Source organism: Myotis yumanensis, unplaced genomic scaffold (assembly GCF_028538775.1).
Source record: "Myotis yumanensis isolate MYYU_CA2020_CCGP unplaced genomic scaffold, mMyoYum1.0.hap1 SCAF_3, whole genome shotgun sequence".
Lineage (NCBI taxonomy): Eukaryota > Metazoa > Chordata > Mammalia > Chiroptera > Vespertilionidae > Myotis > Myotis yumanensis.
The window spans coordinates 38,284,211-38,300,872 of record NW_027223754.1 but is presented as its reverse complement, the minus strand read 5'-3'; the positions used below and the strand labels follow the sequence as shown (position 1 = coordinate 38,300,872).

At 36.3% G+C, this 16,662-nt stretch overlaps 1 protein-coding gene across 1 annotated transcript in view; it reads left to right on the top strand.

Annotated features, from left to right (window-relative positions):
* ITGBL1 (integrin subunit beta like 1) overlaps window positions 1–16,662 on the top strand; it is a 197,711-nt gene that overhangs the window by 167,353 nt on the left and 13,696 nt on the right. The window contains exon 8 of the mRNA XM_070408638.1: window positions 9,516–9,632. Within this exon, the coding sequence (XP_070264739.1) occupies window positions 9,516–9,632 (117 nt within the window). The remainder of the gene's footprint in view (window positions 1–9,515; window positions 9,633–16,662) is intronic.

Genomic DNA, 16,662 nt, shown 5'->3' with positions numbered 1-16,662 from the left:
TCATTTCACTGCAGAGCTGATACTGCAATTTCCTGTTACTTCAAAGAAGACATTGCTTTTCAGATAACGGCAGGAACGTTTTTGACAATTAACAATTACATGTGATTTTGTTTTGTTTTGTTTTTATGTTCTGTATTCAATCCTTTGATTTTATTGAAGATTTGAATGAGAGAGACACATAAGCACAGTTTACCTCATAAAAAAAAAGGCACCCAAAGAAAGCTCAAGTTCTATTTCAAACAAGTGATTATTTATCTTACATTTTCTTTTCTTTTTTTATTTTAATCTTCACCCAAGGGCATGCTTAGCTAGAGAGAGGAAGAGAGAGAAAAACATCAATTGGTTGCCTTCCTTAAGCTCCCAGACTGGGAATCAAAGCCACAACCCAGGTATGAGCCCTGACCAAGAATCAAACCGCCAACCTTTTGGTACACAGGGCAAGGCTCAATTTCTACATTTTCCTACATTTTCTACAGTTAAGAAGTTGCGAATGCCTACATAAATGACCTGCATCTCAAAAACCTTTATTTTTCTGACCTTTTTTTCCCATTGCCAATATAGAGGATCACATGTATTTGGGTGTTATTTTTCTTTAAACACCTTCCTTTTTTCCCCTTAATTGGAAAAATATTTCTCCTCTTTCTTCATCTCTACACTACCCCTTTGATATTCTTACTAAAACAAAATGTTTTATCTGATAGAATCCAAGGAACACAGAGAACCCTCATTTATTTGGTCATCAGACAGTTTTTCTAGTTAGCTAAGTTTAGCCATTGAGGTCTCTATGGTCTCTTCTAAGAATAAATATTTAATTATCTTGAAATAGTGGAAAATATGGGCAAGTAATTTTTTTCATGTCTTCCCACAGTCTGATCTTTCCTATGACTTTTTACTGCTCTCTTTGGCCTTTACAAGTAATATTTATTTGTATATAGTTTGAGAATATACGTATTTCCATAGATTTGGATCACTATGGTCCCAGTAAGTCTCATTACTTGAAACTGTATTTCTATGCTTAATTACCTTTACTTTGTAGTCAATGGTAGGCAGTATTTCTCTGTCTTGGTTTTTGTATTAATGAACATTTTGAGGATAAGTTGCTCACATGGAGTTTCAGCATCCTCTAATTTAAATGTACATATGCACCTACATCCTCGTGTATGTATACACTTACGTGTATAAACTATGTTCTTTCTACTGTTTTATGATTTAGGGGAATCAATATTGGTAAATTTAGAAACAAAGAATAATAAATAAATGATCAGTAGAAAATATTGTTTTATAGAATAATTTTTCTTAATTGTACAAAATTAGCTTGTTGATGGAAAATATAATGTTTGCTGTTATATGGATTTCACTGTTCAATTTTTTAAAAATGAATCTGCTAATTATTCCTGATATGAAAGAAAGCTCACACTTGCTTTAAATCAATTTAATTAACACTGCTTAAGTGTGTAGTAAGGAAGTGATATATTCACTCATACTTTTGAATTTCTTTAAGTAACAAAAACCAAGAATTTAAATGTGACTAAGGCCTGATTCCACCCCCAAAAAAGTTCATCTTCAAGAACTTTTTATAGAACCATTTCTCTAATTATAGCACACAGAACACTGTCTTGCACTGGTGAATAGCATTTGTTTCCTGTGTCAGTCCTTTGGCATTTATCCCATAGGCATAGAGTGTTTCATGGTGAATTACAGTTGCATGTATTTATTTATTATCTAGAATGGAATCATTAAAGTCCATACCAGGGATGGGTCCATGTGTGATATGATTTATGTTTGCAGAATCCTAAAACCTTGTTTCTGAAGCAGGTACTGCCCACTGTCCAGTCAATGAGTTTACTAGGGAGGAAGAAGATTCTTATTCTAATTGATCTTGGCCACTTCATGATGGGCACATTAATTAATTACTTAAGCTCCATATTTTCCACCTTAGTTCATTCATTGACTTTTTAACCCTGGTCTTGTCACTTAGTTTTTTAGTTAATTGGTAAATGAATGTGATATTGCCACCTAATTGTATCGCCACCTAGTTATGATATTGCTAACTATATTTATCTAACTTATAGTTAGAAAAAATGAATCAAATAATTTCATTTATTATTTTAGAAACTATCTTAAGGTTGAAATAATGAGGTAATCTAATTTAGAGGTCTAATAGACCTCCTCTGTGATCTTTTCCTTCATATCTTAGGAAACCTTTAAGGAAAAGTGAAGCCTAGTGCTCCCATTTTCAATTTTAGACATTCTGGGGCAGATAACAGAAAATTATATTAGCACAATATTTTCTTAAATGTCTTTTTTTTTCTATCACATAGTTCATGATTGATCACTTTAATCCTTTTGTACTAAGAAAGCACAAACCGAAGGATTGACATTTATCTGTGTCTTTAAAAGTCATGAGCAATTCTTCATTGGCTAGCAATTGTAATATCTATGTGGCTTAAATTATGTCTCACTGCCCATTTTGAAATGGAAGGTGAAAGGTGTCTCTTCACTTTCAAATGATGGAAGATTACTTGATTCTCAAAAAAATATTTGAACTTGGATGAAATTGTACAGAATATTATAGTTCTCAAGTGCTTAATTCCTTCTCATAGAAATTTCAAGGGAACTTAGGATGCATTTGGCATGAGCTTTTTCTAGTGCAATCAGGTTGCTATGGTAAACCAATTATTTTAGGCAAAGGAGGACTGTGTTAGTAAAGTGCTAATCTCTTTTCTGTTTTATGTGAGACTCTAATTACTCTCCAACTATTGAGCATGTACTGCAAGTGTGGTTTTTCCCGTTTTAAAAAGTGAAAGAAAATAAGGTCATAGAGAGTGTGCCTGCTGTTACCATGCTGGCAGGTTCATGTGATCATATAGTGCTCTTCTTAAACAATCTCATTTTGGATCAGGAAATGCAGTTGTTTTTAGAGAAATGCAATGAGAACGAAGAGGTGTGAATTTTATGTGAGCAATTGAAACCCCAGCCCCCAACATGTTTTTATTACAAAAATATAAATAATACCTATAATTTATTAAATAATATTAGGTGTTAGGCCCTGTCCTGTGTACTTTATATGTATTACAATAATTAGCTTTTAAAATAATCTTATGTTATCATTATTATTTTATTCCCATCATGCAACCATGATAAAGGAGATTTGACTTACTCTTCCAACGAAACACATTTAACAGTGGATGTGTCAAGATAAAAATCCACATATATATAAATTCAGAGCCCATGCTTTTAGTTATATCTGTGCCGTAAACTTTATTAGTTTTCTTCTTTGCCCCATTGATGTTTAACAGACAATTTAAGACTCACTCCCAGGTCACCTTTGCCAGGGAACTTCTCTATTCTACAGGGTGTGCATACTCATGTATTTTACCTTTATTCCCTCTACTATTAAAAATTTTAAATGTCCTACTTAATTTTGTATATTCAGCATCTAGCACAATACTTAGCCCCTAGCTGATATTCAAAAGTGTTTGTAGAGTGTGTGACTAGAGGGAGTGATCAAATCAATGCAGTTTTTCAAGGTTGATGAGCCTTATTCTTGAATAAGAACACATATGTGTTCTCTGTAGTGTAGTTTGAAGGAAGTTAAAATCATTTTTCCACACCTCAAATGTGAGCATAGAGGATAGAAATGATTTGTGATTGTGTGTGCTGTATTTTTACTTATGGCTTCTGGAGATGATTTCAGTTTTTAGCAGTCATTGTTCAGGTCCACACATCTACCATGTGGTGTCTGAAAATTCCAAATATTTACTCCTTTACAAATGCCCAATGATATGACTAGTGGTAAAGAAGAGATTGAATTGGTTGTTAACATTTAATGAGATATGAGTTTATCCATTTAGTCAATCAAAGGATTCTCTCTAACTGTTAATTCTTGGATTAGGATGTAGTGTCCCTTTTGTTTTTCTTTGTATCTCCCTATCTAGCATATAGTAGCTGCTAATTTGAAGGCTCTGTCCTATGGAAATAAGACATTATAAAGAGGAGTTTAAAGAGAATGAGGGAAGGAGAAGGCAAGTCTAAAGATTGAGAACTTTGTAATGGTTAAAACTGTGCAAAAAGAGGAATCCAAAAAGAAAAGACATATAAGAAAAAGGAAAGGAGAGGGCATGTATGTGTGCATGTGAGTGTGTATGTGTATGTGCCTGTGTGTGTGCCTATGTGTGTGAGAGAGAGAGAGAGAGAGAGAAAGAGAGAGAGAGAGAGAGTTGGAGGAGATGACTGAGGACAAAGAGAAGAAGTAGAGAAACAAGAGGAGAAAAAAAGAAGGAAAGAAGGAGGAAAAGATATATAGCCTGAAAAACAAATGTTGTCACCTTCACAATTTCATATAGTTAACCTGTATCAGTGTTAGAAAATTAATTTCTACCAGAGATAAACACCTTTTCTCAGACAATGCTTTGACATATCTCATCATTTTCATTAGCAAAGAGTCACATGACCGTTCCTAACTATTAAAAAGGAAAGCAACAATAGGTATAGAAATGATTGAGGCGTACTCCCTATTTACTCTGTGTCTGTGAGAGATGACCTTTGGATCCCTTGTTTTCACAATGTGACCTCGAATAAGACACGTTACCTCAGACACAGAGGTTCATTTTCTCTTCTGTAAATTGTGGGGCTTTTCCTCCCTGTAAATTGACTTTTCCATCTCCAACAGTCTCCTATTTTGTGAAATAAAAAATTATTATTTCTACTGTAATTGCACTCTAGTAGTTAATAAGAATGAAAACTAGTGAAATTCCTCAATAAATTTTTGATCTTTTAATTTATAAAAATGAAAATGAGGTAATCTACATTTTATAAAGGTATCAAGCTACTCTTTCTTTATCTCAGCTTATAACTTAGTGATATTGAGTTATCCTATATATAGAATAAAATTTTTGCTTTTTCTTACTTTAGTGTTTTTGAGTTGTTGTTTTGTTTGTTTATTTGTTTGGCATGTGCCTTGCAGCATCTTGTGGGCAAAATCCAACAAACAATAAATGAGGGTTTCTTCCAGGATATATAAGGTAAAATCTTATTAACTTAAAAGATCTCAGAAATTTTATGTATTTTAATTAAACCAGGTGACGTCTCAACAAAGCATAGTTATTTTAAATGTGTGGATTATTTCCATGGGATTTACTAAAATATATAAATAATTCACCATTGATAGTAATTATCATGTATTATTTGTATTGTGAATGATCCATTTTTGTCCTTGGTCTATTTTTCTTGTAGGTGTACATCATTTCTTATTTACATATGAGGCTTACATATAGTAATTTTTACTTATCTGTCTTATTTGTATAAAAGTTTTGTCTCAGTTCATTGTTTATTTTTAATCTTGTGCTATTTGTTGCTTTAAGTAATTTAAATGTCATATTTTATGGTTAAATTTATCAATGGTTAAATTTATGTTTCTGGTTTGTTGTCATATTTAGTCTTTCCTATCTCAGGGTTATGAAAACTCCCACCTATATTCCTGTCTAACATTTTATGTTTTAAAATTTTTTTTAATATATTTTATTGATTTTTTACAGAGAGGAAGGGAGAGAGATAGAGAGTTAGAAACATCGATGAGAGAGAAACATCGACCAGCTGCCCCCTGCACATCTCCCACTGAGGATGTGCCCGCAACCCAGGTACATGCCCTTGACCGGAATCGAACCTGGGACCCTTCAATCCGCAGGCCGATGCTCTATCCACTGAGCCAAACCGGTTTCGGCTATGTTTTAAATTTTTACATTTAAATGTTGAATCCACTTGGAATCTATTTAGTTGTAAGGAGTTAAGTAAAGAAACTGATTAATTTTGCAACATGGCCCACCAGTTATACTAGCCTTGTTTCTTGAAAAATCCATTATGCCTAGAAAAGTATATGGTGGGTTAATTTATAGCATTAGGAAGTTTTGTAAAGTAATCACACACCAAACCATGACTGAGGTGCAGAAGTAGAGTGAAGCCAGAATCCCAAGAGCAACCTCTTATCTCTTGCCACATACCTCCCCCAAAAGATGAGCATTATTCTCACTTTCATGGTAATCACCTCTGCACCTGTCTTTAGTTGTCCAGCTAAGCATATATTCCTAAACACTAAGGTGTTTGGCCTTGCCTGTTTTGAAATTATATCATCTAACAATATGTATTATTTGTGGCTGACTTCTTACACTCTACATTTTTAAGATTCAAGCATGATGTGCAACCAATGGTGCTTCCTTCATTTTAATTGTTGTAGAGTGTTCCATTTGAGAATATAATAAATATTTATCTATTCTATTATTGATAAACATTTGGGATATTTTTCCTTTGAAACTACTTGGAATAGTGTTTCTCTGGTTGGACTGGAATATCTCCTGGTACAAATATGTATGCTTTTCTCCAGGGAACGTAGCTAAGAATTGAGTTTCTAGTTTAAATAGTATGCATATTGACTTTACCAGACAATGCTAAATATTATCTCTTGCCACATACCTCCCCCAAAAGATGAGCATTATTCTCAAATATTCTACTAATTTATACTTTCACTAGCTGTAAAAAAATATCAAACAAAAACCTGCTTTGTACTTTCAAACCACTGCCAAACTTATGGTCATTTTTTGAATGCTTGTTTATCTGATTAGTTTTGGAAAGAATCTCATTGTTTTTTTAGTTTGCATTTCTCATATGCTTAAGAGGAGAGGAGCTTTATATATGTCTAGTGATCATGTGAACTTTTCATTAAAACAAATATTGAAAAACTTTAACTTTTAAATAACATGACATTATTTCAGAATAAATTTTTATTATAAAAAAGCCAATAATTTTGCTCAAAACACTTAAGATTTTGATACTTAGAAATCATTCTACAAAGTTTGTATTTGGAGTTAATACTTAGTGAAAATAAATTGGAAATTATATAGCATATCAGAAATTACAGGCACATACCTTTTGTTTAACATTAACAATATTATCTAATCAAATTATTCACACAAAATAGGTTCTCAATAATTATTGAATTTCCTAAAAGAGATATTTTTGAGTAAGTGCAGCAGGATTTTAAATTTTAATCTAATACTTGTGGCAAATATAAACACATCTAAATGATTGTGAGAAATTTTAAAGTAAAAAGATCTAAATTGAGTGAGATATATTTTATTTGTTAAAATGATTACTTGCACATAGAGCTATATACTGTGCTTCTTGTAAATGTATTAACTTTTTTGTATTTTATTTGAGTATCAAATTTGAAATGTTTAAGTAAAATATATTTTGATTAAAAATCCTAGATATCTGCCTTATTTCATTACTCTTCTTTGCTAGTAGTTTGTCTCTCTGTCTCCACAGTCTGGATGATTATTATTATTCATACATCCACTCATGGTGAGGGCTAGCATGGTTATGCACACCAGAAGGTAACTGGGGCTCAGATAATCTGGGTTCTAGCACCAACACTGCCGATGTCTACTCCCTGGCTGTAGGCAAATCATTTAGCCTCAGCATGCTTGAGTTTCCTCATCTATTAAATACATTGCAGCGAGTCATGGATCTTCCTGACATTTTACAAAAAATAAATGTGTGCTGGTATGTTCTTCCAGGGAGAGATCTGGAGTCTACCAGTTATAGTTCTTGATAGCAAACAACAGAAACCAACTTTATAAACTGGAATGAAACAGGATTGAATTAGAATGGGTTAGGGGCTCAGAATGCAATGCTGCACAATCAGCTCATGCGACACTCCAGCTAAGCAAGGCACTGCCAAGACCAGCCCCAGCTGCCACCACTTTTGAACTAGCCGCTGTGTGTCAAGCTCACTGCTCCTGTGCCCTTGAAGTCACCCTCAAAAACCAAAGCCCTGCCAAGAGTATCTGGTGTGTCCCTGTCCTGTCTGCCAGGGCATACAAAGAGGGAATCTCGTTGGGTAAGGAAAAGGACTCTGTCTTCTGCTGAACTTGGGACTGTCTCCAAGTAGAAAAATAGACAGGTTGAAGGGCAGCCAGCACAGGAGTATCTATTGCCATGTCTTTTACCAGTTTCTCAAAGGGACCATGACCCCAACACTTCTGCCAGAAAAGATAATGAATCACTTCATTGGATCATCTATCATTACAGCTCTGAAATTATATGATTCTAAATACTAATTTTCCCTTCTCCCATTCTCTACCAACTCAGAATTTCTTTAACAAGATACAAATGCAGCAACAGAATGACTAACAACAGTGTGGGGTCAGTCCTGAAGCATCTCATGATCATTTCAGTGGGTGTATAATTATGATGGTTGGCTAATGACAGAGAGTAACAGATGTCTCAAAGTAGTTACCCAGCTGAAATTTTGGCAAACTAGACCAAATTCCTCAAACAAAAGGAATTTACTCTCTTGTATAGTCTTCTGGTGCTCTGTTATGAGTATACTCAGGTGCAGCATGACTCAATGGTTAAGTGTGCACACTTTAACATTAATGAGCATGGATATAAATTTTGAATCTCTCCCTTATGAACTGGGTCACCATGGAAAGTAACTTGGCTTTGTTTTTTCTTGTTTAGTAAATGATAGTGGTTATGCTAGTCAATGGGTGTTATTATGAAAACAAAATGATGGAATTTAAGAAATTATAATGTTTGACACATATTTACAGCTCAGGAAGTGATGATAAAAGTCATAATGACATTAAGGCAGTCCCCAACTATGAACCAAACTCATTCCAAAAAACTGTTTACGTTTATTTTTAAGTCAGAAATGATAAAGATATTTAAGTCATGTGCAGTGACACATGCTCCATGTTAAAATGTGTTTAATGAACTATAAAATTGATGCAAAACAATCACTAAAATGTCATGTTGCAATGTACCAATGAACATTTTTTTCTTTATGTGGTGGATACACTCAAAAGAAAAATATTTTTAAATGAACACATTAGGCTAAATTTCTCAATATATGTGAAGTCGATTCAGTTACATTCAACGGTACCATCAAACTAAGATGATTATGAAATACCCCGAGAGTTTAATAACTGAATTAGTCTTCAAAGATGAAAGAAACAAAAGGTGGACAGTAGTAAAGGTGAATGACTTCTGAGCCAGCAATTGTCACTGGAATTGTCACTTCCACTCCTGACCACCTTGGTGCTTGTGTCTAACCTTCAGCTTACCACAGGGGATTCAGAAAAGTTGCTTGCGCCTTGGCCGGTTTGGCTCAGTGGATAGAGCGTCGGCCTGTGGACTGAGGGGTCCCAGGTTCGATTCCGGTCAAGGGCGTGTGCCTTGGTTGCAGGCACGTCCCCAGTGGGGGGTGTGCAGGAGGCGGCTGGTCGATGTTTCTCTCTCATCGAGGTTTCTGACTCTCTGTCCCTCTCCCTTCCTCTCTGTGGAGAAATAAATGGAATATATTTTTTTTAAAAAAGAAAAGTTGTTTGCTGAGCTAGAAATGGTCCAGCCTAGAAATGGTCCGGAGGTCTGGCTTTAATAGTGTGCTGGTTTCCTTTGAAAGCCTTCCTGGTTCTATGAATCTCCTAATGTACATGCTCCCCCTTTGTATTTTGCAGGTAAATGTGAATGTGGCAAATGTACCTGCTACCCGCCGGGGGACCGCAGGGTGTATGGGAAGACATGCGAGTGTGATGATCGCCGCTGTGAAGACCTCGACGGTGTAGTCTGTGGAGGTGAACAATTTAACAGCCTTCCGCTACTGCATGCCACATGCTTCACCTGCCTTCCTTATTCTACTTAACCTTTTTTTCTAATTGTTGAAAAGAAGATAAAAATTAATACAAAACTCAACCTAAAAGCAATAGACAGTTATGCTTGTAATGACCTTTATGTTCTTGGACTCTTGATTTCGGGCATGTGAAAGCACACAGTGCACTATTGATAAAAGGTGGTTGAGACTAAACTAAATTCTATGAAGATAGTAAAAGGCTTTGCTGCCACTGAACAGTTTAAGATGATTTTTATTATTGTACTCATAAATCCTGGGGGAAATAAATATCACCCATAAATTTGAAAAATAAAACACACACACATAGTAAGATAACTTCCTAAGTTTAATTACAAAATCACAGGAAATACACAATATCTCAGTTCCCATAATGGCTCTGAGACCTAAATAAGAGCTTATGAAAGCAAGAAACTGCAAAGAACAAACGAGACAGATAGAAGGTGATCAGCAAAACTGAGAGTCCCAGGGAGAGAAGGTTAACAGTGTCTACCTGGTCTTCATCCAAGGGAGGGGATGGGAGTCAACATTATTCTCATAGTTCAATCTTGCAAAATCTGATACTGTAGAGAGGATGCATGCTGATGATACCTCCTCCTAGGTTTCCAGTACAACTGAGGAGCACTGGGTATGGAATCAGACTAAAAGAATATAGCTGTATTTCTTCAAGATAGTTATCATAATGCAATTGGGCACTTTATTGGATAAAATCAACATGCAGGTACAGCATAGAAAAGGCAGGGACATTATCACTACCATCTGTCTAATGTCCATGTGTATCTACCTATTATCTCTCCAACCAACTATGAAACACTCGCAAGTTGACCAAAAATGTCTTCTTTCTTTTCTTTGTGAGCCAAGGTAAAGGCCCTTTGTAAGGACTGTGGTGCCAGGTGGTATATTTCCCGCAGCCCTCACGGCAGCCACCTTCAGCAATTGTTCCTGCTTTCTTCATCTATCAAATAGAAAAGTGAGTGAGGTTTGAGGTGTTGATGTCCCATAGCTAAATAGCGGCAGTCCCAGGATCTGGCACTGATGTTCGGTTCACAGATCTCTCCTTATACCACAGTTTCCCCCAGCGTGACATTAAACTGTTTGGACTTTATCTCAATATTACTTTTAATTGAGATTGTCCCTTCACTGGTATTAGTTACCAGAAGTATCTAAGCAGAGTGCAGTCTTTTTTGTTAAGTACAGTATGTATATTGACTCATTTAATTCTCACAATGGGTTCTAGAAAGCCTGCCGGGCACCTAGAGAAGACCTTGTTATCATTGTCATTTTCTCTGGCATGCAGTGTCTACCTCACATGGGTCTCCTTGCCCAGCTGCTCTGGTGACTTGGTTGAAATGGTTGATGTTGTAGAAACCTCTTATATCTACACATCTTTTCACATTCCAGTTGGTACGTTTTTTGTTTTCCTTGTTATTGATTTCTTCATTTTTCCTCTATTGCTTGGAGAAAGAGCTCCAGGAGGGAGAGGGTGAAATATCTCCACGCTCATGTTTATCCTAAATAGCATAGCTTGGCAATACCTTTTGTGACAACAATGTGTTCAGAGCTGTGACTGTCTGGTCTTCAGTTTTAGGTGACATTGATGATTTCTCCTTTCTGGTCATTCTTATCACACTTGACACTGAGCTATCAAATCAAAGTGACGGTCATTCATCTCAGAAGTATTTTTAGTGTCTCTTACCCTGCGGTGCATCTTCTGTGGAGAAGCTTCACATGGATTCGCCCAAGCATGGAGGAGCACAATTAAGAAGACACTGGCCATTAGGGTTCCTCAAGCCAAAAAACGCACTGGCAAAGTTTCTGTGTTTCTCAGTCTATCTAAAAATGCCCATTATCATAAGGAAACCTCTCTCATTATTTACTAATATCCTATCATGTATATAGCACAAATTTAATCAAATCAGCAAATACTTCCTGCATACTTATTCCACATAAAGCCCTGCGTTGCCCTTTAAACATATATGCCCTTAAATATTTTTAATCACTTGATGTCATTACCCCTGACTTATATGCTAGCATTTCTCTTGGTTCAATCTTAAGTCCATAGAAACTTGCTCTGTCTCCAACCATTCCACATAAGTGATTCTTCCTGAGGTTATTAATAATTCCTAGCTGCCCAGTTCCTAGTTGATTTTTAGTTCTCATTCTACATGACCACTTTTTAGCATAGAGTTATAGTTACTCTACTCTGAAAGCCCCATGAAATGGTCTCCTTTCTGGGCCTCAGAAATACCTTCCCCATCCATTTCTTCTCAGACCTCTTCCTTAACCACTTAATTTCTTATTCTTGCTCATCTCCCAGAGCTTACCAATAAATCTGTTTCCCTTAAAATGGATGTTGTTGGATGCTGTTTCTGCTTGCTATTTGTTGCCCTTGAGTAATCTCAGCCTCTTCCACTTGCATCTTTAGTTTTCAACTAAGTTGGAAAGGATAGATTTTGAATGAACTCTGTATGTCTGATGGGAATGCTATGCTTTTGGCTTCTATGAGTGCCATGACTCTACCAACAGGCATGTCCCTTGCAGGGTTTCTGGAAGATATGCTAAGGAATTGTCAGAAAATAGTTTAGCTCCTGTGGAGCATGAGGCTTCTTTTAAACCAGAGAAGTCTCAACATCTGTGCAACATGGATCTCATCTCTTTGCACCTGAGTTGTGTTATCTGAAGAGAAGGTGATCCCCAGACCACCATGTTGAGTTGTCATCCTCATGAATCCTTGCAAGGATTCCCATGGAGAGGAAGGCCCAATATTGTCCAGCTGCCAGGATGTGGTTCCTACCCATGTCCTTCTAAGGAGACTAGTGCTGAATGTCAATCTAAACACAGCTGAACCTAAGAAAAATTGCCCCTCGTGCTCCCACTGCTGCCTTGAGGGTACAAGCAGCATTTAGGAAAATTCATGATTGAATAATCTGAGTGAGAGGCAGGGCAGAATCAAGGATGAATCTTGATGGCTTCAGTGATTGGATGGGTGGAAGAAACTATGCTTTTATTGATTTAATTGTCTTCATTTATTGAAAAAGTGAGTTTTTTTCCATGGGGGCAATAGAGATGGACAAACTTAAATGTATTATGATTTTGTTCATTTTACCTGACATTGTATTCCTTATCTTTGCTTCTCCTTCTAAATTACTCCTTATCATTTTCCCATTCTTCCAAATCATCTCCTTTAGAATGCCTTTCTGAAATTATTTTATACTTCCTCCATACTGCAATACCTTCATTAAAATGCCATCACATTTTATTGTAAGTTCTTTTCTTCAAGTCTATACAATTCTCATGGATATAATAAAACCTTTTTTACTCTGAAAAATTATTGTATCCTCAAACTTAGGATAAAAGTTGATGCTTAAGAACTTTTTTGAATAAATTATAAATTAAGGAAGTCACAAGTAAATTAAGGAGTAGGGGAACACATGCAATATTGACTCCAGTTTTGGATCAGAGAATTCTTCAAGTTGGAGTTAACATTTGATGTGGGCCTAGAATAGCTAATATTTAGAGATCTGAAAATGGGATGTGAACATTTTAGGCCTGAGAAAGCTAAGCAAAGGCACAGAGGTAAAAATATTTGATATGTGGAGGGAAAACATTTATTTAATTTTCTTGCATCAGAGGTTTTCCTCAGCTGCTCTTGAATCCATCCTTGGAAGGATTTTTTTCAAACTATTTACTCATTTATTATTTATAACAGATATTATTGGCCTCCATTTATTTTACTTTGCTCATCTTTAGATATCAGGACATTGTGAAATATTTTTATAGTAATGTTTTTCCTTCAACACTTAATAAAACTAAAATAGTATGAAAAAAAAGAAAAGAAAAATCCACCATCCAAAAATAATACCTGATAACCTTGTGTTATATTTCCTTCTAGTTTTTTTTGAGGGGTAGATCTCTTTTTGAATCTAGACTTATGAATGTTCTTTGGGTATTTTGATATTTTGTGTGGAGAAAGGCCACATTCTATGGTATGTCCACTTGCTTTAGTTTGTGTTGCGTACGCTCCGCTACATTTTTTTCACGTGAGATTTTAGTGGGTAGAAGGAACCATTTTCTTTTAAGCAAAGTGAGGAAATGCCCTACAGCAAAATGAATATGAACCTCATATTAAAAAAGACCAGCATTTGGATTCTGGCTCTGTTTCCCACTAGTTGTAGTAACTTGGAAGGGCCATTTGGTCTCTCTGCCTTGGTTTACTCACGTGTACAATAAAGAAAATAATGCCCACCTATTGGCTTTATGTGAGAATGAGACACAAAGAATGAAAAGTGCCTCGTACTATGTGATAAGCAGGCAATCAGTGAATGGTCTATGTATGCAATGCAAAGTAGAAGATTCAAGTGTCCATCACCATAACAGAACAAAACAACCCAATTAAGATCTCTTGAGGCACCAGTTACAAAATGTTTTGGAAGGAAGTTGGCATCCTACAAATCTGCATGTCTATTTCAGGGAAGGAATGGCAACTACTTTGTTTAAAGCCTTTGGTCTCCCATCACTTGGCAGCCAGTGGTGAATGGATCTTACTACCATAAGTGTGTGAAACTCACTGACATCATCCCTCTGGTGTGGCTTCAGAGGAAAACAAAATTGAGAACCACTAGTTTGAGTAATTTTCTCAGTTCACCACCAGACACTGGGCCATCCCTTCTATAGCCTTTCACCTGGAGGGATGAACTAGAACCCCATGTATCCTCTGTGTGTTCAGAGCAAAAGGCAGGTCCCTGACTCCAAAGCAGCACTTCGGCAAACAACAAATAATAAAACAAAAAGCATCCATAAACCTACCTAATCAGCATATGCAGGAGAACTGATAGCCAGTGTTGTTTCTCCACCTTCCTAACAATAACACTGAAGATGATTAAACCAGTTCTGGCAGGCTGGGATAAATTAGCAATTGTACCTGAAGGTGATTGTACGTAATTACATAATTCTAAGCAGTTCAGTTTTGATTACACCAAAATTACAACCTGAAAATGACTGGCAAAAGAGAATCAGTATGAAGACCTTTCTCCATTTAATTAACTTATTGGAGAGTCATGTTCAATGATCATAGAAACAGATGTGGACTTCTCAAAATATCTTTATTAACAACAAAGATTTTACATGGCCTATAAACCCACGGATTTTTTAAATCAGGTAAGTCATTGCTTAAAAAAAATGCTTTGTACCAAGTGATAGTCCTTAAGATATACTTATTTTTATTAGTATATGACTTTAATATTTCACAAAGAAAATATATCTACAGTCTGGCTCATGTGTATTTGTTTGTAGCTTAACATAAGCTGGATCAGATCCCTCCCTCCTGTACTCCTATACCCAGGATGAGAATAAGAAATAGACTGCTTATTGCTTGCCTTCTTCCTTCTATGCTCCTGGAATAACTGCCCATGAGTCCAATTTAAAAAACAAGTGGGGATAATGAAGAGCCACCTCTTAATCACACAATCTATTTACATTTCTCCAGGGAGTTCTTTAGTTGTAGCTACAATTGGAAGGAGCTCACGCAGCCTGTGTGAGTGCAGTGAGCCCAGCACCACGGGATTTCTCACGTTGAGGAGGACCTTGGGCCAAGTCTTTCTTAGCTGGACAATATAGGCAGTAGTGGGATTGTCTCCAAATTACGTGTCAAAATCATTGACCTCTTTTCTGAGTTGGTTAAGTGTATCCGTTAGGACTGTGGTTGGCTGAAGGTAATTTACGCAAATAAGTCTGTTGGATGTTGAGGTGACTGCCTGAGATCCAGCAACACCCCACACCCCTCCTAGCTTCCCTTCCACTCTGTCCTTCCAGTATGACTTTTATTGTCATGCTCCTAGAAAACCTCCAGCTGTGTCCATCTTCCAGGAAAGAAGAAAAGGGAAGGAAAAAAGGACAAAGGGCAAAGGACACATGCTGACTGAGCCTGTCCCATTTTCTTTGGGAGACAATCACTTTCCTGGAAACTTCACCCACAGGTTTTCTCTTATATCTCAATTATTAGAGCTCTGTCATAGGGGCAGCTCTAGGTAAAAAGGAGCCTGGGTAATAAAATAGCTTCCATATGGACATATTATCACTTCCCTGAAAAACAAACAAATAAATAAACAACAATAACAAAACAAGTGCTCTGCTAATATTAACAAGGGGGAAAAAATGTCAGCCAGTCAGAATATCATATCTGACACAATCAGTATCCATTCATGGCCCAGTTTCCCAATTGAGAACCATCATTGCAGTGTTTTAAGGAAATGTGTCTCTGAGCCAGTGAATTTCATTGGAAAGGGTCATTGCCTAGAGCAGCACTGTCCAATAGAATTTTCAAAGATGATGACAATGTTCTAACTCTGCATTATTCAACACAATAGCCACTGGTCACATGTAGCTGCTGAGAACTTGAAATGTGACTAGTGCAACTGAGAAACTGAATTTTTAATTTTGCTTAATAAATTTAAATTGGACAACACAGGTCTAGAACATTCTTGGGGAATATTTTGGTGTGGGGAAGAAATAGGACTAAGAACAAAAATCACTGATGGGAGTAAGTATCTGGGACAGGATGGATGGCACTGGAAATGGAGATGGAATGGAAAACTACTCACCTGTCTGAAGATTTGAGAAGTCAGGTGAAGGTAGATTTAGTGTACTTCAAATGGCTCATTAGGTTGGCTCTTCCTCCATCTTTGTTCTAGAATGATCTATTATTGTACACTTATAAGAAGATAACATCACTAGATTCTCTGGATTCTACCACCAAACAGAGACAGTGTTCTCACTGAAATCTGTATATTTCTACAATAGTTCTGCAACCCCTAGGAGAGCTATTCAGAGACCTACGTGGCAACAGAGTAGGGTTGGTACAGCAAAAGCTGACTGAAACTACTGTTATTGTCTTATTTTTTTTTAAACCAATTTTTAGGAACATTCCACTTAGTAGGCTTTGTAAATGGCCTTCTCTGTCATTTTATGAGACAACACAA